Source organism: Scleropages formosus, chromosome 7 (assembly GCF_900964775.1).
Source record: "Scleropages formosus chromosome 7, fSclFor1.1, whole genome shotgun sequence".
Classification (NCBI taxonomy): Eukaryota; Metazoa; Chordata; class Actinopteri; order Osteoglossiformes; family Osteoglossidae; genus Scleropages; species Scleropages formosus.
The window spans coordinates 21,076,049-21,101,504 of NC_041812.1; the positions used below are offsets into that span (position 1 = coordinate 21,076,049).

At 42.2% G+C, this 25,456-nt stretch overlaps 1 protein-coding gene and 1 long non-coding RNA gene across 4 annotated transcripts in view; one reads left to right on the forward strand and one right to left on the reverse strand.

Moving 5' to 3' along the window:
• The window catches only part of LOC108926216 (uncharacterized), a 55,372-nt gene extending 43,355 nt beyond the window's left edge, over window positions 1–12,017 (reverse strand). The window contains exons 1-5 of one of the 3 annotated variants that reach the window (XR_001965461.1): window positions 11,341–12,017; window positions 11,069–11,177; window positions 10,450–10,516; window positions 9,116–9,249; window positions 7,593–7,709 (exon numbers count right to left, since the gene is read on the reverse strand). This is a non-coding gene — a long non-coding RNA (uncharacterized LOC108926216). Of the gene's footprint in view, window positions 1–7,592; window positions 7,710–9,115; window positions 9,250–10,449; window positions 10,517–11,068; window positions 11,178–11,340 lie in introns of those variants that run through there. The other 2 variants (XR_001965460.2, XR_001965462.2) reach the window with 2 other exon arrangements.
• A 783-nt stretch (window positions 12,018–12,800) lies between these two features.
• The window catches only part of LOC108926318 (teashirt homolog 3-like), a 36,956-nt gene continuing 24,300 nt past the window's right edge, over window positions 12,801–25,456 (forward strand). The window contains exon 1 of the mRNA XM_018738937.2: window positions 12,801–13,110. Coding sequence (XP_018594453.1) covers window positions 13,071–13,110 — 40 coding nt within the window. The 5' untranslated portion in view covers window positions 12,801–13,070. The remainder of the gene's footprint in view (window positions 13,111–25,456) is intronic.

The window sequence follows — 25,456 nt, forward strand, 5'->3', positions numbered from 1 at the left end:
CATGTTTCTCCCTGTGTGTGCCTCTCCAACATACAGAAGAAGGCACTGGCAACCCACTTCTGTTCCTCCCTTGCCATGAAAATGACACGGTGGACACTATGGGTCAGGTTCAACTCAATGGCAACAACAACAGATGTTTAGATACTGATGGAGGGACGTGTTCTCTCTGTGTTTATATGCGTCTCCTCCTGCTTCTGTGCTTCCTCCCAAAGTCCAAAGATGTACAAACTGTATGTTTAAGGTAGATTGGTGACTCTAAATAGCCCTTTCTGCATGAATGTGTGAGCACATACATGTGTATAACTGAGTAAATGTGTGATTGTCCTGTGATGGGCTAGCACTCCATCTAGGGAGTACCATGCCTCATATCCAGTGGTTCTGCAATAGGCTCTGGACCAACATGACCCTAACTTGGATGAAGAGTTACTGAAAGTGTGTGAGTGAGCACTTTCATATCTGGACTTGAAACCTACAGTTTGTTGGTTTAAATCCCACTCCCACCACCGCTGTAGTATTCTTGAGCAAGGTATGCTCAATTGCTCCAGTGAAACAACCAGCTGTTGTCAACTGCTGTAAATTGCTTTGGATATCAGCATTATAAAGGTAACGCATTTTTATATTTTTTGTGAAAATACAGTAATGTTAAAGTCAGGGCTGGACTTTTGTATTTGTAACCCTCGATGCTTCTCCTCTGAAATATGTAAAAATACAGGTAAATGGCAAATGAATTCCATTAACTGACTTGATGCACTTTATTCTAATACTAAATCATGTGACTGGAGAAGCCAAAGAAATAACCATTTTTAGGAAATGTCTACAAATTCTGCAATTATGTAAGTTTTAATTGCATAAAATTTCACAATTTTCCCCTTTTTTATATTTCAATATTTTCTGCTTTTCCTTTTTTCTTCCTAGGCCCCTAAAACTTTTATATACCTTATAGGTATTGTACCTATAGTTTCTTGTAGGAAATCCAGAACTGGTTAAAGTAAAATACATTACAGTAAAAACTGTAATGTTTTCATATTTTGTGCATTATATTCCAACATGTAGCACACATTTTTTTAGAGTGACAGTGTTCAAGTTGCACTATTCTTTTTTTGGGAAAGTAACTGCTCCTTGTCATGCCCATGCAAATGCAAACGGCCCCCTTGGAGCCTCTTTGCTCCTCTCCACGTGTGGCCATTGTTCAGCTCGCCAGCCAGCCCATTGACCCCCCAGCACGTCTTTTTGACCTGTAACCTCTCCACTTCCCGTGCCCAAATCAAGGCCATCTGGCTGACTTGCACCCCAGTAGATGGCGAGACCACAGGGATCCTCATGAAAAGAAGGGATTTACTCCGACTTACGCCAGCTGTGATGCCCATCAGTGAGCAACAAACTGAAAAGGGTTTTACAATAATAGTTATTAATAATTATAACGAGAAACAGTATACACAATTACGATGACTTATGAGGCAATAGTTCCAGTAGAGAGACCTTTTCAAAACAAGTTCTATTAAACATTAAAAGGTACTGATGTTAAACTGATACTTTTTTTGACAGTTTTGCTTAGGCAGTCATCACCATATCTAAATCAAAAATAAACTATTACAAGGGTTTAATAAGAAGAAAAGAAAAATGATCCAGTAGGTATTTTTATGGTTTTTGTTGGGTTTTAATATTCTCACAATACGTCTGCTTATTTTAAATTTGGAATGAAACAGATTTTCAGGGACATTAAATAACATATGGGCCGATATGGAATATTGGTAATACAGACAGACAGAAAACATACAGACCACGGTGAAATATTGTCAGCTTTCATAACATCTCTGCCTCGCTCTGTGCAGTAATCACTGAGTTGTACAGGAGACTGAGGAGCCTTCTGGCATACACTTTTGTATCCATACTGAAATATGTATTTTTTTTTGAGCCTGCAAAGGGTCAACTTAATGCTATGTGATGGGCCTGAGCAATGGGCAGATTTCTGCATGAATGCGTGGTAATAGAGAACTCATGCATCGCGATCACTGGAGTGCCGTACATCCTAGGGTTTCAACTGAACCCTGAACCTTCTGATTCGCATCCCATCACTAAGCGTATACCTACAGATGACCGTAAGAGGACATACATGTTTAAAATTCCATATTTGCTTTTTAAAACCTAAATTGTTTTCCTTCCATAAGTAGACGGAAAACCAGACTGCACACACAAGTTCAGCAATCTCTTCCGTAAACATCACTGTTTATTGTAATTATTCAAAATTACAACCAAGAAGCAATAATGCTGAATATATGTTATGAAATTCATGGTCTTTACTTCTTTGATTTAACATGTAACAGTAGAAATTGATGTTTTTTTTATGGCCTCTGTGCCTGCTCCATATTTGCAGCCTCTTAACATTGACTCTAATGGTGGGTTGTTTGTTGAATAAACAAAGAGCAGCACAAAATACAGCATTAACAACACAACACACCTAATTAATGAGGTTGCTATGACACATGTCATCATAGTTAGCACCGCACCTTTGACTTTGTGCCATGGTTCCATACACAATCCCAGTAAACCTGGAAAGCAGAAAAAGCTAAAAAGGGGTGTTTAGTTTCCAGATAATACAAGTTAGCACCGAAAAAGTGTGAATTTCTTGAAACAGCAGTGCCTTTTCAGCTGTCATAATTTTTTAAGAGAAGGAAGCTTCATTAGAATGGGGAGAAGCAAGATTTTAACAATTAACAAACACATATGTCTTTTGTTATGTCCTCAAAATATTACTCTAAAATTTGAAGGCAAAGTAATTTGTCAATAGAGACCAAAGTTAAGAGAATTTTATTAAAAGAGATACTACATAAATTACAGATTCATTACCTACTTTTTCGTTGCCTCCTTACGACGAATTTTATATACTTTATATAGGAAATACATCTCATTTCAAGATAACGGAGGATCCCTCTGAAAGGAAAGTCTGTTGATGGCTGTGTTTGTGCTGTTAATTCCGTTAATCTGTCAAAGGTCAGAGTTGAGCTGTAAATCCACCTCAGAACAAGTAGCTTTGCCCTGCCATTGCAACAGGCCCATTAGATCTCAAGTGCTTGAGGGAAAAATAAACAGAAAAGCCCACTGTGTCAAAACACATTGTCGTTTGTTTGCTTGTGATAATATTATTTTGAGAACAGTTGACTTTTTTGCTCAGTAAAAATGGAGCTCTGATGCCGAATAGCAAGCAGTTATAATTACAGGCTTCCACTTGGCAGTCTATCCCATAATCAGTTAAATTATTGTTATATCGCTCTTAAGGCAGGAGGTTGATGGGAAAAAGTTGCCCTACCTGCCTTGTATAAGACACTTTTCTCCCGCACTTCCAACGAACACCTGGGCCCACCCAGGAGGATGACAGAGTCTGCGGCCGCACACAATACAGTATCTATATGTCTCCCAGCGACAGAAGGAATGTTCTTGCAAAAGAGCTGCATCTTTCACTAGCGGCTCCCTTTACCGTTTCAGTCTTTTCACCTCTCGCACTGAACTTATGCAGATCTTTGCCAGTACAGGTGGTCCTCGATATACGGCGGGGTTCGTTCGTCCTTATCATAAATCAACTCCGTCATCAGTAGAAAATCCCTGTATATATATTTTCATGCCACACTATTATTTACGCTTTCATTTCTAAATCCGTTGCCCCGCTTTTTCTTTAAAGCACCACCAGAACACTGATTTTTCACTTCCTAGCCATTTTAAATAAAAGGAACTTGAAGGGAATCACAAGCACAAAGTTCTGTAAATGAAGCAAAATCACTTTTAGACACCCAAACACTCACCAAGTCAATAAGAGATATTGTGCCTCGCAGCAGGTCAGCCCGTGTTATGTAGAGCAGATGGAGCGATCGACGTTAGTCATAACAAGCAAATAGCAGGACTGGAAAATAATATAACAAGGTTGATAAGACGGCCATTATGAATACAGGTGGATTGTAAAAGCCACAAATGTTGCAATTTATAGACAACCTGTATTGCAAGAGTTTTGGCCCACAAAGAGAAGAGACCTTCATCAAACACCATAACCAAACTACCTGGCCTCAGAGGGTGTTTCAGTGCAAAAGATGGAAAAGGGGTTCGAGTCACAGCCTTTGGACTTGACTATTTGAGGCTCTACGTTTCGGTTTCACTTCTTGCTGTAGTACCCTTGATCAAGATCTTTACTCTGAATTGATTGGCAATATAAATTTCCTTGTTGTAAAAATGGATAAATCAGTTTAAATAGCTTGATGCAGTAAGCAGCTTCAGAGAAAAGGCTGAGTTAAGTGATTACAGTCTCAAAAATCAGTTTGCATTACGGTGATAAGTTGTCGCCATAGCACTTCACAGTAGCAAACACAAGGCCAGTAAAGGAGTGAACATAAGTTCTGTTCAAACATCAAACAGCACAGCATCTGCATAAACTGTTATAAAGGGATCAGGATGTAAGCTTGTTTAATTCTCCAGGAGGCTGACACAAGAATCTTAACACTGAATCAAAGTTGACGACTGATTATGAACTTATGCCTATGACTTGAAGCTCTGCAATAGCTCACACGGTGACGAGCATCTCTCGGGCGGCTGATCAGCACCATCTGTGTGGGTGAAAATGCTGTTTATTGAGATGCAGAAAATTCTGGAAGGTTCTCTCGTTCTCCCTGTTTCTTGTCGGAGTAAACATTTGCTCCATTTCTGATCCCTGTGCCTGGAACATGAAAGATATACAAGAACTCATAAACCGCAGACACAGCTGCTGCTCATTAGTGGTCATATAACTGATATGAGTTGCTGCTGCTGATGTTGTAGAAGAAGAAGAAGAAGAAGAAGAAGAAGAAGAAGAAGAAGAAGAAGAAGAAGAGTGCGTCGACTTCCAAGGCAGGGCATATCCTTTTCAGAGATAGATAGGTAAATTCATGCAAGAATTCAGCAAGATTTTACAATAATAAAGGCAACTTAAAATATGGATTAATAAATCTATGATTCAGCCAAGTGTAAACACATAATAACAACCATGATATTTTACAATTAAAATTAATTCCTAATCTTCTGGTTTGTTTAAAAGTTTAAACATCCCTCTTTTGTTATTATATCACATATAATGAGAGGAAAAATGTTACGTGGGCAACTGGTAGCACAGTGGTTTGAGCTGCTGTTGTTGATGTAATGCAGTCTTTTTTTTTTGCTCACTGACATTTATGTTGCTTTGGAGAAAAGTAGGTGTTAAATGAACAAATGTAAACGCAAATGTTATGCTGCCTTCGGATCTAAAGGTTGCAGGTTCATATCCCACCTCCAACTGCAGTACCCCTGAATAACATGGTACTTAACCTAAAAAATTGTTCCAGTAAAATACCCAGCTGGATAAATGGGTGAATAATTGTACGTAGCTGAGCATTATGAGTTGCTTTGGAGAAAAGCGTCAGCTAATTCAAAAAAGGTAAATGTAAAGAAACATCTGAACTGCCGCACGCTGATGTCTAAAATCATTCAAACAAATGCAGCAGAAATTTAAATCAAAAGTAGAGAAAGACCGCTGTAGATTCTGACGAGTTGAGCGTTCCGAGATCTCTACCTTTTTAGGTTTAATTCTGCAGGACAAACTTTAATTTTTGAACCATGACTGGTGAACAGGGATGTATCAAGAGCAACAAGGGGAAGTTAAATTACACCCACCTCAGTGGCTATAGGCTAAGGAGCTCTGTGACCCAGTAACAGGCACTGAAAGAGCGCTGGTCAGTACTTGTCTTCTTAGCCCTGCAGTTAAGACACATGGCAAAGAGAATAGAGCACAGGGGCAAATAGGCTATGCCCGGCTCACTGGTTCTCCCTCCCGATGCTCCATCCTGCACTCTTGGAAGTAAGAGCTAGACTTGCACTCCTGATGAGTGTCAACCCATGGGTTTATTGTTACTCTGCGGTGACAAAACTATCCTTCCAAGACCAGGAAATCAAGAAAATCCCTAAGTCTCTTTACGTCTCCATTTAACCACCAGTGACCATAGTTTAAACATCTAGAAAAAAAAAAAAAAAAAGTAGCTGGATTTTGGTGCTCATAGGCCCTGGGCACTTTCACTCTGAAATGTGCAAAAAAAGGGGGAGAGGCCAACTGAAATACGTAGATTAATATGATGAACTTCATTGTAATGTTAAACCGCACGACTGATGGAGAAGCTGGAGATTGGAACTTTCTTAAAAAATGCCCAAAAATTCTGGAATTATGCTTTTAAAATGTAATTTTAAAGCTGTAGTAGCATTAGGTCTCTGTCTTTATGTTTCCTGTTTTCCTCATTTTTTTCTGTGTCCGAGACCCTAGAAATTTTACAAGCCCTAAGCATGTCCTTACAGTGTCTAATGGGAAACCTGAAGCTGCGGTGACCACTAGTACTAGTCTCATGCTAGATCCTGTCCCATCTTTCGAAAAAGCCACACACCGTCCTCCTGCTAGAGCAACTGGATAGACTGGCAATTTGCAGATTAAGCCATATCGAAGGGCACTGAAGCCCTTTGTCTTTTATTACTTTCCCAAACTCATTATCTATCGATGGCAAGTGTTTACATCATATCTGGGCTTTTTTGCACAGTATAAACATCTGTACAATGCACTCTGGAAAACCCTTTCGGTGCATGTGGACTGCCAGCTCATCTTCATCTTCTCACTTCTCGTGTCTAAAAGGCTCTCCATCATCTGCACCTTATTCTCAAAGCACTGTTGTCCAGGGTTTGAAGTACCTCCAGAGGGAGAGACCTGACACACACACACACACACACACACACACAGACACACACACACACACACAGAGCTGTTGCAGATATGTACTGTATAAGGAGTTATCTTTAAAGGTTCAAAGTATCAGAGAAGTGTGCATTTGTTGAGTACTTGGCCTCTGAACAAACCTCTTCAGTCACGTGTGTTTCTAAGCTTCAGTTCACTTGTTAGGACTGCCTGAGTTTTTTTTTTTTTTTCTTATGAAGACAGGATCCAAACAATGTACTGCAAACAAGGAAGGAGAACGATAACAATGGAATAAATACCGATACATAAGTCAAATGATTTATATCTTTCATTTTTGTCACTACACTGACGTTTATGAAAATTACCATGCTGATTTTAATCGCCATTATTATTATGGAAACTGAAAAAAAAAAAAAAAAACAGGAAGTTGTCAAAATCATTTATTACGTTATATAATATGTGCATCGATTTCTGTGAAAAATTCCTGTTCAAACTAATATACAGAAGCATAAACTGATGTAGTTGATATAAATGATGTTCTTCTGTTTTATATTGTTAAATAAAAGTTTTTACTATTTTATACGAAACTGCGCGAGAAAAATGACATTCCATGCAAACAACCGTGCATTTGCTACATAATATCACTACTTTATATGACAAAAGTTGCATTTTAAGTTAATTCATTTTTATTTCTCAGTGTATGTACTTTTAATAAAAGTGCATAAAAATAAGACTACAGGGGAATAGAACCGTAATTTGTTTCTATTTGTGCAGTAATAACTGCTAATATGAAGAAGAAGAGGGGAAAAAATAAAAAATAATGAAGGGAATAAAAGGCTCTTGGAGTCCAGTTTTGATTTGCGCTTTATTTTTTATTCAAAGTGAAAAAAGCTCATGCAGTCACATCGTATTCTGATTGAAACAATGCAAATAAATGAGCCAATAAACTTAAGTGAAGACTGTATCGTGCAGAATTGGGTCCCTGTGAAATAAACGGAATTATTGTTTTTTTTTCATTCTTATTCAAAAATAATAATAATAAGAAGAAAAATAATAATAATAACAAAAATAATAATAATAATACACTGCACGACACACAAGTTTTCTATCTCTGTGACATTACAGACTTTATTACGAGGCCAAGTCAAAAAGAGTCCGCAATAATAAAAAAGTTCTGTACTTACCTTGGTATATTTACGTGTTTTGTGAAATACATTAAATTAAATGTATTATCCGGTATTCACGACAGTATTGAAATAATTTAGGCTATAGATGTGTTTTAGACAAATACTGGAACAATTTTTCCACGAATAAAGTTGAAGAAACCCGTGACTGGCAGAAGAAGAAGAAGAGCTGCTTTCTGCCACACAATATCATGATATTATATGGAATAGTGAACAAAAAGGAGAGCCAAATGAGAGAAAAGCGGATACCACGCGTGACAATGAATGACCCAACTCCAAAGTACGATTAACTCGCCTTGCAAACCTGTAGGTTTCCCACTTCGGGAAAAACTGATACTACGGTCTTTAATTTATTTCTTTATTTTTTAATGCTGCTCTCATAGTTGGAAGTACGACATTTGCAACAATTTTGGATACGTGAAAATCTCACAAAGTCATTTCTGCATTATATTTCCCAAAGGACCTGTAAGTTTGAACCACTCACCAAGTACAAAACGGGGGGGGGGGGGGATTTTAATATTCATGTTTCATAACTCCCTTAACGTCCTTACAGAATTTCTATTGAAAATATTTTAACAACCACTCCAGAATGGCTAATAATACCTATTATTAATCGTAATTTAACACTGCGTGAATCCTCCCTTTTTTATTCACATAAGTCGAATAAAAAGTTGCAGTTTTGGAACAAATTAAGTTTTTGAAGAAGCGGTATATTGTAGCCATCGGATAGTTTAAGTGTCAAATGTGGACAGGGGACTTCAGCAGTTCCGAAATCATATCGCACCTTCTTTAATTTTCTCCACAAAACCTCCCTCTTTTCCCTCACACACACACACACACACACACGCACGCACGCGCACGCACGCACGCACACACACGCACGTGCGCAAGTGATTAGAGTGAGTAACCTCATTAACAGCGATCCTCCTTCTTCCTTAAAGTATTAACTTATATTGCCAGTACCACTGCAGATGTGTATCAGTGTGCTCACCCAACACCACTGTACATGATGTGTATGCACACATAATTTGCGAAGCGCACGGAGTTGCAAACCACGTGACCAGTCAGGCCGTGGAAAAAATACTTGCTTTGTGGAATTGTTTCTACTCCTCCAGTCAGTATATCTACTCAATTTAAAAACATGATATGTGGAAAGTAAGAAGACCACAACAGAAAGAAATACACAAATGAGAAATGAACTCACGTCTAAAAGAAAGCACATCTTCCATTATCAATTTCTTCGGTCTTCTCAGTCAGTAAAATATAGATTACATTCCAATGTATAGCAGAGAAACGTTATTTCATGTTTCGTAGTTTTGCTTTGGAACATATTTCCACCTGTACAGAGCAGAGAAGGTAACCCGAACATTGCATTTTCACATACGCTCGTGGACCGCGCAAGTAAATGAATCTGTACCTTATGTGACGGGCCTAACGTTATAAAGTAGGCTAGCACTTCATGTCATTATTATAACCACAGAGTAAAAAATAAAACAAAAGAACGTCTTAAAGTTACTGACTACTCACAATGCGTAAATCTTCCATTTAATCACTGCTACAATGCGTCAATAATAACTGGAAATGTTTCCAGGCAAACGGTATAAGGCAATTAATACTAATAAATCAGTATGATTACCGTTTTTCTTGTTTCTTTTATAACTCCAAGACAATAAAAACGTCAGGGAAAAAGATTAACAGAAACTCATTGTTATCATTTACATGCAATACAGCAATACAATTAATTGTATAGCAAGAAAACATGAACACTAGATATATGAAAATAGTGTGTTCAGATAAATTCGTTATAGCTGAATAAGACGTTTTTTGCCTGTGGCTTCGCAGAAAATATAATAATTCCTTCTCACGCCTCTTCATATGAGGTGGACATGAAGGAAGAAGACTGACAAGAGAACTTCCACATGAGAGGCAGGTAGCGCTTGGTGACAATACAGTAAGTAAAAACACAGTGCAGCACTGTACTTTGGAGAATAGACTGAATGAGTCTGATCACATGTGCAATGCGAAATAACATTCTGTGTGTTGCTGTTAAAGACTGATCTGTCCAGAATTGACGTGTCATTCACAGGCCATGATCAATCAACATTTTGCCACACCCTTATTTAAAGACTACACATTAAATGATCCAACTCAATGAAGCATGAAACTATGGATGAACCATGACATGGGCGCCGGTTCCGTATGTTTCTCCTCTGTGTGTGCGCGCGTGTGTGTGTGTGTGTGTGTGTGTGTGTGTAAAAACCAACCAGTGCAAAGGAAGGTAAAACTAGAAATATTTCTTTTGTAAGAAAATTCCCAAACCTGGTTATAGTCTGAAAACCTGTAAGTGCGCAACAATTAAAAAAAAAAAAAAAAAAAAAATCCAAGGATGTTCCACAAAGCTTACAGTTCTATTCAGGTTAAATCCTACACATGCTATACATATATGGTGGAACAGCAGGCGGCGTAGTGGTTTGGAGTGGTGAGGCTTCAAGGTTCGAATCCACCTCGTACTGTAGTAGTCCTGATGAAGGTACTTACCCTGTATTCGTACAGCACGAATACCCTCTGTATGAAAGCATTGTAAAGTTGCTCATCTGTACGTCACCTTGGACAAAGGTACCAACAAAATGAGGGTTATTAACAACAATACTACTACTTCTAATAATAATAATAATAATAATAATAATAATAATAATATCCACGAGGTGGAGGGTAAGGCTTTCCACCGAAAAGGTGTGGAGCCTGTATGTGTGCGTGTGTCTGCGTGTGTGTGTGTGTGTGTGTGTGTGCGAGGTGTTGTCCTTGTAATGAGCAGCTGCTGTGACACTGATGGATGCCCTAATGGTTAGACGGACAGATGTTTGGGCGGATCTAACGGAATGCGATGCTGCGGCGACGAGGTCGGATTTAAAGCAAAAAAGAGAGAAAGAAACCCGATTCAGCGACACAGTCAGATGCTCCGTTCCCACGCGAGCGCGAGACGTGGATCGGCCGCTCCGCGCGGCTCCCTTTATCACTGTCCCCCCCGCGATCCGGCTCCCTTTCGTGGGCCATTTAAAACGAGCGGAGGAAGACGAGCTATGTATGGATGGCAGCTGACTGACATGGATCTGAACACATGATCATGTGGCAGCAGAAGCAGACCGCGACAACTCACCGATTCTCCTCTTTTCGCGTGGGCTAATTATTCTTTTTTCATGACGATCTGAAAAAGTGCGGACAGTGCATCCACTTTTGCTTTTTAAAAGGCAGCTATTTTGATTTTCCTGTAAAAGGGGAAAAGACAGAGAAGGAAGGAAGGACGAAACAAAACGAACGACAAGATAAAATTATTGATATCTATATTATTATATATAAATATGTGTGTAATAGAAGTGAAGCATCTCCATCATTCTGGGAATGGGACATTGTCAAGAATTGTGATCTTACCTTAATAAAGTGAAGACGATCCCCCCCCACCCCCGAGAAAAAAAGGGGGGAAAAAGAAATACAAATTGTGCTACATCATTTGTGCTTTACTCTTTTCAAGTGAAGGAGGCATCTTTGTGCAAAGGGAAGGAGTCTTTGATTTGCTGTTGCTTAAATACCAACTCTGAAGCACACAAAGAATAGGGGAGGAAGAGAGAGGGGGGAAAAAAATGAAAAGTGTGATTAGCAAGCCAAAGGAAAGTGTTTGGCAATAGCAGCTCATCCATGTTCAAAGAGCAGCTGGGACACAGTGAGAGTCCATCCCCTCCTTCTGATGAGCGCTAGTGTAGCCAGGGACACTCAATCGAGCGCATATCTCATCGATTCGGACCCCTCCGTGGATTTTCCACGCACCCTCCCGGACCAAAATAACTAGCCAAAGTGTGAGCGCGTGAGGGACAGTTTCGTCCGATTCCTCCGACATTTCTGAAAATCTTGTCTTCACTTCTTCTGAAAAAGGGACTTTGAACAAAATATTAAAAAAATGAAAAGACCATCGCCGGTGACGAGCGCAGAGGACATGTGAAGTTTTACACTGTGATACGCGCAAGATGATATCAGAAGCGCACACATTCTTTCCGGCATTCTTTTTTTTGAAATGCGTATGCTAATTTTGGGAAACATTTTTTAAACGGATACAGCAGATAAGTAAGAACTAAATTCTTCATCATTTGTTTATTTTATTGAATAAAATGTAATTTTAATTCTGTATTATTTGCAGTGTTCTTAAACTACTATGGCTTAATAATAATAATAATAATTACAATAATAATAATCATGGTAAGTGGGCTGGGGGAAAGACACCAGCTCACTGCTAAGTGTTTATACTGATAGATCATGGTTTTGTTGTAAGTCTCCAGTGTGTGGAGAGGATTATATTCTTCCGTGTCAATCAGGATTTCAGTCACGACACGAGCAGTTTGTAATACAAAGGAAAATAAAAGAAGAAATAAAAGAAAAATCATTTGAGCGCACGCGGCCGTGGAGGGAGCGGGTGATGTGGGGGGACGTTATCCTGCGGTAGAAGGACACGCACGCGCTGCCCGCACCCGCACCCGCACCACGCGGCGCGAGCCAGAGCCAGCCAGGCGGCCCGCCTGCCCACGGTTCGAGGGGAAGGAGTTAACGTGACAGCACTTGATGTCCTCGCCCCCTGCTCGCGGACTTTGAGTGACGCGATCGTCTCGCGCTCCTCTAAGCTTGCCTGTTGCGGCTCCCCTCGAGGAGTGAGGATCGCGCGGAGGCTCGAGGTGTTTTTTTTTTTCTTTTTCTTTTTTGTCCTCCTTATTCTTCTTCCCTTTTTTCTTTGCAGTGTTACTGCTCGTCTGCCCACCGTGATATCGGAGTGGAGAAGGCGGTGGAGGTGGTGGAGGGGGGGTTGTGGTGAACAAGAAGAACAAGAAGAAGAACAAGCGGGAGGAACAAGAAGAAAAAGAAGAAGAAATCCCTCCTTCCCTAGATCTGTTCTTTTTCAGTTTTTCCTTCTTGTTGTTTGAAAAGTGTCGATCTATTTGAAGCCCCCCGAAGCGCCCCCGGGTTCCGCGTGTGAGCGCCGCGCACCGAGCGCTGGGGGAGCGGAGCGCAGCGGATCGACATCTGCGGGACTGAAGGAGAAACTCTCCGGAAAAACACACACACACACACACACGCACACGCACACACACTCACACGCAACACAGAGAAGACGAGCGATGCCGCGGAGGAAACAACAGGCGCCCAGGCGCGCAGCAGGTATGTCCTCAAGCATCTACACACACACCGTGTCCCTTGTCTTCTCCGCACCTCTGCTCTGGACGAACATCTCTCTGCATGCATTTGCGGCCATCAGCGCATCTTTATACACCTCGAAATCTCCCTGCACACTTGACTTCCAAACAGCTCTGCACACTTCCAGATCTCTCTAATCATCATCTCCACACACAACTCCCCCACATCAACGCATGTATACACGCTTCAGCAATATGCCCTCATCTCCTGACGTCTCCGAACGTTAACTCCGCACCTCTGAACATCTCCTCATCTGCAGACATGTCCACACAACATCTCAAACCGTCTCCACACACCCGCCAGACACCTCCAAACATCTCCAAACACACCGCACGACCCCGTCTACTCCGGATCCCCCACAGTGCGCTAATTGCGGCTCTTTTAATTGTGCTGCTGTGTTTGCCACTTATTGGATCGGGTGTTTGCTGCGGGTTTTAAGTTCAGTTTCTACACTTCTCCTGCTCAGGACACCCATCCCGGTATCGCGGTACCCCACTGCTCTCTCTCTCTCTCTCTCTCTCTCTCTCTCTCTCTCTCACACACACACACTGAGCTCGAGCTGTTGCTGTCGCCCGTCCGCCTGTCCCTAGAAGTGCGCGGTGAACACCCCCCGCCCCCCCAGTCCAGGGACGCGACGCGACGCGACGCAACGCGCTTCCCGGACCAGCAGCACATGCTCTACTTTACGGTGTATATTTCTTTAAACTCCTCTTGTGTTCAGTCGGAGTTTAAAGTGTAAAAGGGTGGAGGTTTGCGGAGAGTAGTGGCCTGGTGCCGGATTCGAGTGTCAGCTGACTGTCAGAGCGCTGCGATGGCTCCCCGTCGTTCCTTTGTCCTCCGCAAATATGAACTTTCGCCGAGTTTCTCGCTTTATTTTTCATAATTTTCCCGGGGGGCAGTGTAAGGGGCCGCGCCCCGCACGCGGCGAGAGTAACTGGCCTGGAAGGGCCTTTAATGGACAATTGCCATGTTTGATTTGACGGCTGATTGATCGCCTGTCATCTGGCTCCCCTTTGATCTATTCATTCCCGATAAACGTCAATAAATCCGTCTCCATGGCAACGCCGGTCCCGTTACGTCACGTCTGGCCTGAACTGCCCCATTAAAAAAACAACTTTAATTGCATCTTTTATACTTCGTGTTCCCATCGCAAACAGCAGACTAAACGCGCAGAATGTTGTCCTTTATACTCGCATATCCGCTGTGTCTGCTGAGAAAACTTTTTTTCAGCACAAGAAAAAATGACACAGGTTTCTTGGAATAAATAATTATTTTTCGCTCCGTTTCTTTTTTCGCGATTTTGGCTCAAAGTTTTTAATCATGTGAAAATAATAAGTAACCTGATCGGGTTTGAAGTGATAGAATTAAACTGTCTGACTAATTCAGTTAGTAAACATTAAAAGTACAACGCTTTGGATGTTTAAATATAAGAAAAACAGTCCTAAACCTATTTACTAACACACCGGGCCAGGAGAACTGTTCTAGGGGAGAGCAATTATTTTGGTTAAAATACCAGTAATAATAACATTAATAAGTTTCATATATCTCCTGTCTTGATGTTGAGTTCAAAATTTAATGTTTGAAAAGTACCTGATTTAGAGATTTCAGTCTGAGTGTATTTAATCAGTCATTTCAACATGAATTCCCATTTAAGGCAGGGGCATGTTTTACATTTTGAGTTACAAAACAGTTGCGAAGAACGTCAGTAGGGTTTCCGTTAACAGTTTAAGACTCACACATATACACACACAAATACAAACAGTTTTAATTTCAGCATGCTAGAAATCATGAGGGATGCATGTAAACAAAGTAAAACAAAAGCAGTAAACTGTATAACAATAATAAGCAGTAAAAACAGTCCAGTCAGAGGTGAAATAATGGTTTGCGCCATCAGAAAGGCCAGTGAGAAAGTTTTGTGTATTGTTTTATTTCTTCTGGCAGACACATTCATCAATAGCTTGGATGAGCAATCAGAAGCTGGCGAAGTGAGCGCTTTCATTCCTCTTTCTATATGTTGGCCTGGACATAACTTTATCGTTATGTGCTTAGTTAATGGACACTCATGGGGCGAGTGTGGGGAAGGGCCAAGAATGATCAAAAAGCTTCTTATCACAAGAGTGAAAGAAGCATTTATTGTGTTGATGAGCAAATGAGGAGAAAAAAAAAAAAAAAAAAAAAAACTAGAGAGTGGTGAGAGAGGTTTTTTTAAATGTTGAGACTCAGCAACTTCCTGTATTTTTTTCCTTCTCCACCCCCCTTCCAGGCCTCACAGCTGCAAGTTATAAGGTCCGTGACTGCTTTGTGGCACACAAAGAGTGATGACAAATTGATTGCTTTGTAGTGATGGAAAGAGCAAGGAAAGATGTCAGATGATGGGCCTTGATTAGGAACTTTGGGAAATCCAGTCCCCAGCAACCTTGAGAATTTCATGAGAAAATCTCCCTAGCTCCCTCCCTTGCCCCCCCCATCTCTCTCTCTCTCTCTCTCTCTCTCTCTCTCTCTCTCTCTCTCTTTCTCTCTCTCTCTCTCTCTCACCCCCTCTCTCACACACACTCTCTTCTCCCTCTCCCCCAATCTGAAAGGTCCACTCAGCCGTATAAAAAGAAAAGTTGTTTTGCCAGCTTCATTAGTGTTCACCTAATTAGCTGTAAACCTGATGGATTCCTGACAGCTCTAATGATTGGAGATGACAAGCTTCGCGCCCTGTCATGCCGCCGAATTAGGTTTGCAGCTAGTTTGATGTAATCAAGTTGATATTACACAGTCCTGCTTGCCTTTAGTTGTGCATTAACTCAATTTTCTGCTGCAGGTGACAAATGGGCTTTGGTACCTGGGTAATCATGTTTACAGGAATTAGGGTGCTTTTTAATGGCTGGGAGTGGAATAACAACAGAGAAGGCCTGGCGGCGGTGGCCATGGGATGGGAACGGAATGGGCGGATGCAGAAACTCGGTCCATGCTTTGGATCGAGCCCTCACCCTACTCGGTATTTCAGACACATCACCCTGTGTGCCGGCTGTAAAATCAGCATTGATTTGTTGCGGATGATGCTAGAACGGTTCATGACTGTTTATTTGTTTATTTTTAATATAGATATCCCTGTTGGCATGCTGCTGCTGCTGTGCCACAGGGGCAGATCGTGTTACACACGAGTGGTAGGGACGTGTTCGGCTCAGTCTGAGCAACTGCACTCAACTTTCGTTTGCGGAGAGTGCATCTGTGCAAGGACGATAAGATAGATGGTGTTGACGTTAGTCATTATGATTCTCTTTGTGGCACAGTCAAAGTTGCAGGATCACTTGGGATAAAATCAAATGTGTGTATCAGCTACATTGTGAATAAGTGCCTAAAAATGATTTATAGAAATACTCAGTTTGTGACAGATCCGGTTATGGTTAACATAAAATAAATTAACTGTGAACCAAGTATAACAAACTGGATTTTGTTTTGTTTGTTTGATTGATTGCGGACGGTACGAGAGCATGTATCACCGATGACACAGTAGTACAGCTGAGTACAGCTTTTACACTGGTAATTTACCATCAGTATGTAGAATCAGCAGTGAGCTGGTGTATAACGCTTCAGCGGAAACTTGCATAAGCTACAAGGATATATTTGCCAGGAAGATAGATAGATAGATAGATAGATAGATAGATAGATAGATAGATTTCCAACAGTTGTAAGAATGCAATGTAAGCAAAGAAACAAACAGATAGAATGACAAGCAAATAATTTGTGAAGCTAAACCAAAAAAAAAAAAAAATAGTATGGTATTGATTTTTTTTCTATAAAATTGTTATACTCTCAGAAATGGTAAGAATTCAGTGAAGGCAAAGAAGTAGAAAACAAACACATAGACAGACTGATTCACAGATAAACAAACAATTCTGTACCAACCCACAATAAAAAACTAAGAACAAAAAGTCAACAGTGTGCAGTGGGTTGTTACATGAGACACTTAAACTTTAGAGAACTGTAAGAATTCAGTGTAAATATCTAAATCAACGGCAGTAAGAACTAAAAACAAACCCAAAAGGTGCCGGGGAGAGAGTGCTGTATACGCTTAGGATGTGAACCCACAAAGAAAAGGCGTGGGCAAGGGGCTTCAGTGGGACCGTCGTGTCCCGTGTGCGGACTGGCCATGTGGAACGAGTGCGTGTGGTGTCTGTGGCCCATGGTGTGGCAGTCAGTAGCCAACAGGCCAGTGGTCTCTCTTTTTCTGTGCCCCCCCCCCCCCATGAGCAGAGTGGCTCTTCGGGAGCGAGGGATGGGGAGTGGGGGTAGGGGGGAGGCGTTGCCTTTGGAAGACTGCCCCGCGGAACCTGCCCCGCATTACTCTTCCCGGCCGAGACTCTCCCTAGCAGCCAACTGACAGTATGATTAGTTATGGACGTCCTTTGCTTTTTTCACCGCAAGAAGTGAACAACAATGAAGGGAGCCGAGAGAGCAGGGGAGAAAAATGAAAGAAGCGAGAAAAGAGGAAACTAAGGAGGGAGGGTTAAAAAAGGAAGGGGGGCAGAAGAAAAAGACTTGAATAACCTAACAGCCCAAGAGGGAGAAAAGTTTCAGCTCTCACGGATGGTTGTTCGGTTGATAAACAGATTTTCGCTTTTTTTTTGCTTCCCGGAATCTTCCGTCGTGGCTCCCATTAGCTTGACAGCTGTCAATTAGAGCTTTCCCACTCTCCGGGGCCAGAGTTTATTGCAGGCAGTTGATGCTGTCATTTTGTTCACAGTTTTGCCTTGAGCGTTATCACGAGCGGTGAAATAGTCAATAGCTGATGTATCAGCAGTTATTTCTTAAATTGGCTCACAAGGCGACATCCTCCCTCAGCTTCCCCTCCCTGTCCTGCGCTTCTCGAGTTTGTTTTGTGAAGAGAAAGCGGTGCCGAGGGATTGTCCCAGGGTTGGGGGCAATCGCCGCGCAGGTAACCCTTCGTATAATGGACAACTTTGACCAACTGGGGCAGAAGGCGGCGTAGTGACTATTACTGCACCCTTTGGACACAAAGGTCACAGATTGAAATCCCACCTCCTGTTATAGTCCCCTTTATCAAAGTAATTACCCTGAATTTCTCCATTAAGATTTATCCTGCTCAACACTCTATAAGTCACTTCGAAGAAAGGTGTCACGTAAATGCTAAAAAAAAAGAAAAAAAAAATGCATTCTGCGTTTGGGAGCTGCATATAATGAGCAAAATATGTCGTAATCGTTCAGCTGAACTTGTCATAAAACATGAATTGAAGTTAATTTCACAGCATTTTGTTTCTGTCGGTGTTATTTTCCGGTAAAAGAAACATAATTTGCGTTCACGCGTTTTCGTTTATCAGAAACTTTTTCTGAAGCGGTGGACGGCAGTGCAAACAGAAGAGCGTCGACAGCCTCAGAGCTTTGGACACAGACACGCAATTGTCTAAGCGCATTCGTTCTCTCCAGTAGCACCACGTTACACAGGTAGCTGCATATAGACCTGATAGGGAATTTAGGAGGAATTTAGTGTAATTTTTTTCAGTAAAAACATGCCACCATTTGTGTGGAAACGTGACCTTTTTGCTGCAAACACACAAGATGGACTGGGGGATTTAGAGAATTGCGGTCCAGTTGGAAGCTTACCTCTAAGTTTATTCTTGAGGATTTGAGCCCCCCATCCCGCCGCCCCCTCCTTGCCCTTCTCCTTCCCCGTTACCGCGGGCCGAGTGTGTGATGTGTGTGTCAGGGCGGTTTTCAAAGTCTGGCAGTTTGCGCGAGGATCGCATCTCCCAGTAGCCCCGCAAAGTGAAATACGGCTCCCCAGAATAATCCCTGTCTGCGCTGTTGTCATGTCGGGGCAGCAGGGGGGCTAGCCGGTCGGTGGTGGGGGTTGAGGGGGTTACATGTGTGTACGTGCGAGTGTGCGTTTGGAGCGGGGCCTGCGCTTGGGTTTCCTCCTCCTGTGGGATGACGCCTGGCAGCGAGACGAGGACTGGCAGCCATCAGTCATCCATGTGCCCCACACACACACACACACACACACACCCTCACACACACACATTTCGATGGCAGCTGCGATGAAAGGTTCGGGAACCGTATAGCCCCCCGTAATCAGGGCCAGCGCTGACATCCTTCTCAACTCTGACAGCCTCTTCCTTTTCTCTCCTCACCGCCAAGACTGTCTCAACTGGATCTTTTTTTTTTTTTTTTTAGCATTTTTTTTTCTTGTTTCATGTACTTGATCAGTCTCAGATGCCGGGAATTATTTTCCTCCCCTTTTTGTTTGAAATGAGAGGGAGGAAAGAGGAAGTCAGGAGAATCAGGCGGAGGTGGTGTTGGTGGTTATTCATCTATGTGTGTATAAATGTGTTTAGGTGTGTGTGTGTGTGTGTGTGTGTGTGTGTGTGTGCAGGCTGTTTGTTGTTGATGGGGGACAGTATTTAAAAAATATATACATTTTTTTAATTTTTCCCCCTCTTCCCCAGTGGGGGCAGGCAGGTGCGAGAGGAAGTCTGTTTTTGTTCAGCAGGCCTGTTGCTAATTAATGTTCCTTGGTACGAGTCTGTCGGAGTTGAGTAATGTTTTTGATCTTTATGCCTGATAACTGCATACTTAATGAGATTTCAAAGCTTCTTGAGATGGGAGCGCAGCTCCCCGCAATTATTGACAGATGCCTTTTCTTTGCCATCGGGTTCAGCTTCATAAATCCTGGCTCTGTAATGAGGTTGAGAAGTGCCACCCTGCCAGTGAGCTAATGAAAAGGGGGAGGGGGGCGATCACGCTTGCCTGACACATTTTTTCTTTAAATGTACTCTGCAGATGTCAACCCGTGGGTTGTGCATTAAAAAAAAAAGGGAGGGAAGGGAGATAGAAAAAAAAAAGGCCTGTATCCTTCTGCACTGTATATATTTTCGGCTATCGGATTTCGGTCCCCCGCTTTAGCACCATTTGTCAAAGTTACATACTTTAGGTGAAATAGTGGTATCATTGTTGTCGAAGCGGACTTTGATAGATACTGCCGCCCTCTCGCCTCGCTCGGCCAGCTGTACTTCTTTCTCCGTTTCCTTTTTTCCTCTTCTTCCTTTTTTTAACTGGGGAATGGAGGGAAAGGGAGGAGCGGCCCCGGGGTCAGCCGTCAGACACCCGGAGCCCAGTCCGCGCATGGGAAAAAAAGGCTGCGCATTTTCATTTTCAGGCCTCCTGAAACCGAATCCTGGTGGAGAGTGGCCGCGCCGTGCCAAACAGTCGATTTCCCATTCAGCAGAGTCATATATCACTGACCCGCCCTTCCCTCCTGACAGAATGACACGTGTCATTTATCAAACGGGCCCTGCCAGACAGCGAGGGGGAGAGCGCCGGGCACTCCTCTCCTCCCCGCCAGGGCCCGTGACACAGCTGATTGGGGGACGGCTCGCCCGGCAGGGGCGCCACAGGGTGCAGGGGCGAGGGAAGCATTCGGTGTTGTGCGGACGAAGGTGGAGTGTGAGACTGGCCTTGGAAAAGTGCTGCTTAGAAACATCCTGACGCTAGACAATGGGAACGTTGTGGACCGGACAGTAATGTGTGCTTCTCTTGTGACTCTTTGTGTTGTCTTTGTAACATTTATTCCTTTACCTGGTGCTTTTTTCCAAAGTGGGGTTACGGTGTTGAATTTTACCCAGATTTTCCCATTAATACAGATGGATAATTTGTAATGAATCAGTTCAGGGCAAGTACCTTCAACAGACGTAGTACGGCAGGAGGCGCGATTCAAACCTACAACCCGAGTCCAAACGCAGCAGCTTTGGCCGCCAGGCTACCTGCTGACCTTTCTTCCGAAAGGGTTAGATTTAGCAGGAGGCGTATTATTTAAAGCTACAGTCAAAGGTCGCAGGTGTGAATCGCATCTCTTGCTGTAGTATCTTTGATTAAGGTACTTACCCGGAATTAATAACAGTAAATATTACTCAGCCGTATTAATGGGCAAATCACAGTAAGTGACTAAACATTGCACGTCATTTTGGGAGGAAAGCTTCAGATAAATGGATAAATATAAATGAAAAAATCTAGACTTATCAGTGTGGTGGTTCTCATTGCATCTTATGAGTGACCTTGTCAGAAAGTATTAAAGAGAATATACTAGGGGAAGTTTTATTATGTGTCATTGTCCATGTGTGTCTGAGTCAGAATGTTTGTTTCTGGGTATGGTTCAGCGTGTGTGTGTGTGTGTGTGTGTGTGTGTGTGTGTGTGTGTGTGTGTGTGTGTGTGCGTGCGCTTAGTCCAGGCTGACAGGTGTCACTCAAGGCCGTGGCTGCTTGCTGGGGGTTGCGTAAACAGAGCCAGGTCTCTCCTGGTTTCCCATGATTCAAACATGCATTACCGAAGACGGATGTTTCTTAAAAAAAGATTGATGACAGATACGGGGCTTACAGGGCCATTTATCATTTTTGAATATTATTTAGACCCGCCATGTAAAGCTGTAACTCGAGAGTTGGAGGAGTGGGGCTGGAGTAGAAGGCCTCGATGTTAGCTGTTTGATGGATGGCTCTGCTTCCTGCTTGTTTGTTACCAGATACCAGCAGACCAGCACTGCGATGCTGTGGCATCAGCCTACCATCTTTTTATTCTTTCCTGAAACAGTAAAAAATTAGAGAAAGAAAACCTAGGCCGTGAAGAAACAAAATATTTGATGTGAACGTTATCCCACTTGCGGCTGATAACTCACATTCTTTCGGCTCATTTGGTTACAAAGTTTGGAATAAGAGGGAAGGGAAACATAGCATCAAAGCAGGAAAAGGAAGTGAACACAGCTGGGGTTAATTTGGACTTTTTTATTTATTTATTTTTTTTTTAATTTTAGTTAAATCCCTGTTGGCTGTCACACTTACACATGAACTTCAAACATAAAATCAAAGCATTTCAATGTACTGTATTAAACTACAAAAGAGTGTATCACTGGGAGTCATGAACCTTCCTCACTTAAAAATTTGTTGGGTATGCTTTGTGGGATGACTGCATAATATCTGAAATGGTCCGAAACAGGACATTTATTTTAAAAACAATTGTAAAACTCAAGTTTGTTGTTTGGCGTAAAGTTAGTTTTTTGCATGTATCACTTGTTAAATAAAACAAATTGTGTTTCCCTTATATTTCATTTTAATCTTTTAATGTAAACTTGTAATTTACTTTTAATTTTTTAAAATTTATACAGAAAAAAATAGTCATAATAGTCAACACTTCTGTGAATTTTACAATTAATCATGGAATGTGCTACCTAGTGGACAAAATAATAATTTATTACTAACATCAAAGACATGAGGTGAAGGATGCAGGATTGCAGCTTGCATATTGTACCGAGTAAAACCTGTGCTTTGAGTAACTTAGTGTGATGAGAGTACAGATCTGCATTTACATGTCTGTTTGGTACAGTATAGGTTGAGCTGTGCATCTGCACATGACAACTTTATATATATGTTTTTTTTTTTTTAAACTTTATGGCTTTTCAGTGGGTTTAACAGCAGTGTTTAAATCCTACATTCCACTTAGCAGATCTCGGCAGATACAGCAAACCCCTTGTGACAATCTCATTTAAAAAAAAAAAAAAACTTTCTGGTTTTGACAGCGCACTTTGTGCTTCATATTCAGCGAATCTAAATCCCCTTTTTTAAAGTTTCTGCTGCCACGTGAATTATAAAATACCGGAAGAGAAGTGTACAGTGAGAGACGGGGAGTGAAGTTCTGCTCAGCTTCCTTAATAGGAAAAAGGTTGTTTTGCTTTTGTGTAATCCCCCCATTCACAGTTTTATAGAAGGAGACATGATTTATTGTAGCCATCCATCTTTGGGACTCATCCATCACCTCCTGGTTGCTAGGCAATCATGGCAGCAGCTGTTTACTTTGAATCAGACAGAAAGCCTGTCAATCAGCGGCGGCAGGTGAATAGCATTAGCAACACGCTATTGTCACACGGCCTAATTAATCAAAGGGGATAAAAGGTAATTAAAAAGATACGACCCCTTGAAACACCCACCCCAGGTTGGCCGGGGTAAGAAGCGGCCTGGTTTTGCCTCGTCTCGAGTTTCTGAACAGAAGACCGCAACGATGATAGCTCAGAGTCTGAGTTTAAGAAAAGGTGAGCAAAGGTAAATGAGCAATTTTTTAGCGTTTGAGGAAACTAAATGACACGTCGGGATTTTTTTTAAACATCCAGCACCCCGGCCCATTTAAATATAATGCTGTAAACCTGCTTATACTCCGTAATCCGGCCTGTTGGGCGTATATTTCTGCAGATCGGTGGATTGCAGTAGCAGTTGGCTCGTATTAACAGTTCGGCACGGAATAGCTTATTTTACTGGGCAAATGTTTCACTTTACAGCCTTATTGGATTTCTTTGCTTTTAGTGCGGCTGCACGCTGCGTCTGGTGAGCTGGAGAGACGCGCTGGCTGTGATCCTTTATGTCCGTCCCGCAGCGAGGGAGACGGGGAGAGAGGGCACTGCCTTTTTATCCGCGAGCTCCCCTCCTGCTTGTCTCCTCGAGCCTGCTCCCCCCCACCCCCCTTATCCCCCATACCCCCCATCCCCTCCCAGCATGCCTTGGGCTCTTTCTGAAAGCAGTTTGGACGCCCCATGTAGGGGGTTTCCCTGGGAGTACTGACACCCCCCCCAAGCCCCCACCGTGGATATGAGAGCGTGGTGTGTAAACACACGTATTCCAGCAACACCTCATGAAGCCGAGGCCTTGTGCAAACGACACTAAAGGCCGTGAAAAGGGAGGGGCTACAGCGCGGGCGGGAGCTGCTGTATCAGAGAGATAACCCTTCCTCCAGCATCCAGCCTCCAATGTCTTCCTCCGCTGCGCTGGAAGTCGGCGCTTGCCGAGCATCTTCTCGCCTCTGCACCTGTGTAGGCCGTAAGACGGATGTGGGATGCGGCAAGTTTGTTGAACACGCAGCAGACTTATAGTATAAGATGTTTAAAAATAGAAGGAAAGCACTGGAGCACTGGGGGGGAGGGGGGGAATTCCATAGATGATTAATTTCTATTTTATTTACTGTGCCTGAAAGCAGTTAACCACCTTGAATCTCCCCAAACCTGAGAATAATATAAATCTTCAGTATTCTTATAGTTCAGGGCTCTGTATATATCCACTCGTTGTAGTTAACATAAGGTCAGATCTCTTTTGAACCCCTCTTATTTTCTCTTATTGATTCATTTTCCTGTGGTTCTTTTTCTCTGCATGGTTGTCGTCTAAAGTATGTGAAATATGCTAAAATTATTATCTATTGTACATAAAATTAAAACATCAAAGAATCCATACAGTAGATTTTTTTCCTTCTTTTTTTTTTGGCTTTTTTGTGGAGAACAAAAGGTTTATTTCTGGTTCAGTACCATAGTTAAGTTACCTGTAATAACTTTGGGCCTGAAAGTGACACTGGCTGCTGAGTTAGGTCTTTTAATTAAAACTTTTTTTTGTATTTAATTCTGTGCAAAAGTACAAAATTATCATAATGACTCATTTATAGGTAAAGAAAAAAGTTAATTACTCATTCACAATGTAATAAAAACCGTTGAATGCAGTATAATTGTAAACTGATGTGGGCTGACATATGGGGGGAGATTTAAGTGAGTGGTCATGTGCAAAGCAATTTTCTGTAACGTTGTGTCTTAGCATGTGCATGTGCATTCTGCTGGGTTCCTTCAGTGCACAATGGTGCAGTACTTCAAACCTCTATGCCACCCTCCTTCCTACACCCCACATGGAGAAGGGTGTGAGTCCAGCTCTAGCCTGCACTTCTTGACTGAGGCCTGCATTGATTTATAGATGTTCATAAGGGGGACAATCTGAGCTCTTACTGCAGAGCCTTCTGAAAATAAAACAGCACAGTACAAATCTGAGTGTTTTCACCCCACTGCTGCTCTCATCAGCTGTGCATTATTACAACTGCCCTATACACTTCGCTATGGGTAATGAGTGCTATCGTCCTCGTTCTCCATAAACCGTCATTGTTTCTACAGATTACCACACGTTCCGTTGCCTCTCTTGTTGCGCACATTTTATTTGATAGCGGATTAAGCGTCGGTATGATCTGAAGTTCCCTCTACAGCTGCAGCAGGGAACTAGTCATAAGACAGTACAGTAATGTGATGGGAGTACAGGCAGTGCGGCGTAGCCTCGCACCTTGCTTTGCTTAAAACGATTTAGCCTAAAGCTTCGCCCAGGGCAAGAAACATTTCCCAGTTACGCGTAGCTCTCTCCCTGCTGTCTCCCATTCTGCTGTACAGCACCTCACAACACCGCATATGAAATATTAAGCGTCGTTCAGTTTCAACCAGAAGAGCGGGGGGTGGAGGGGTGGGAA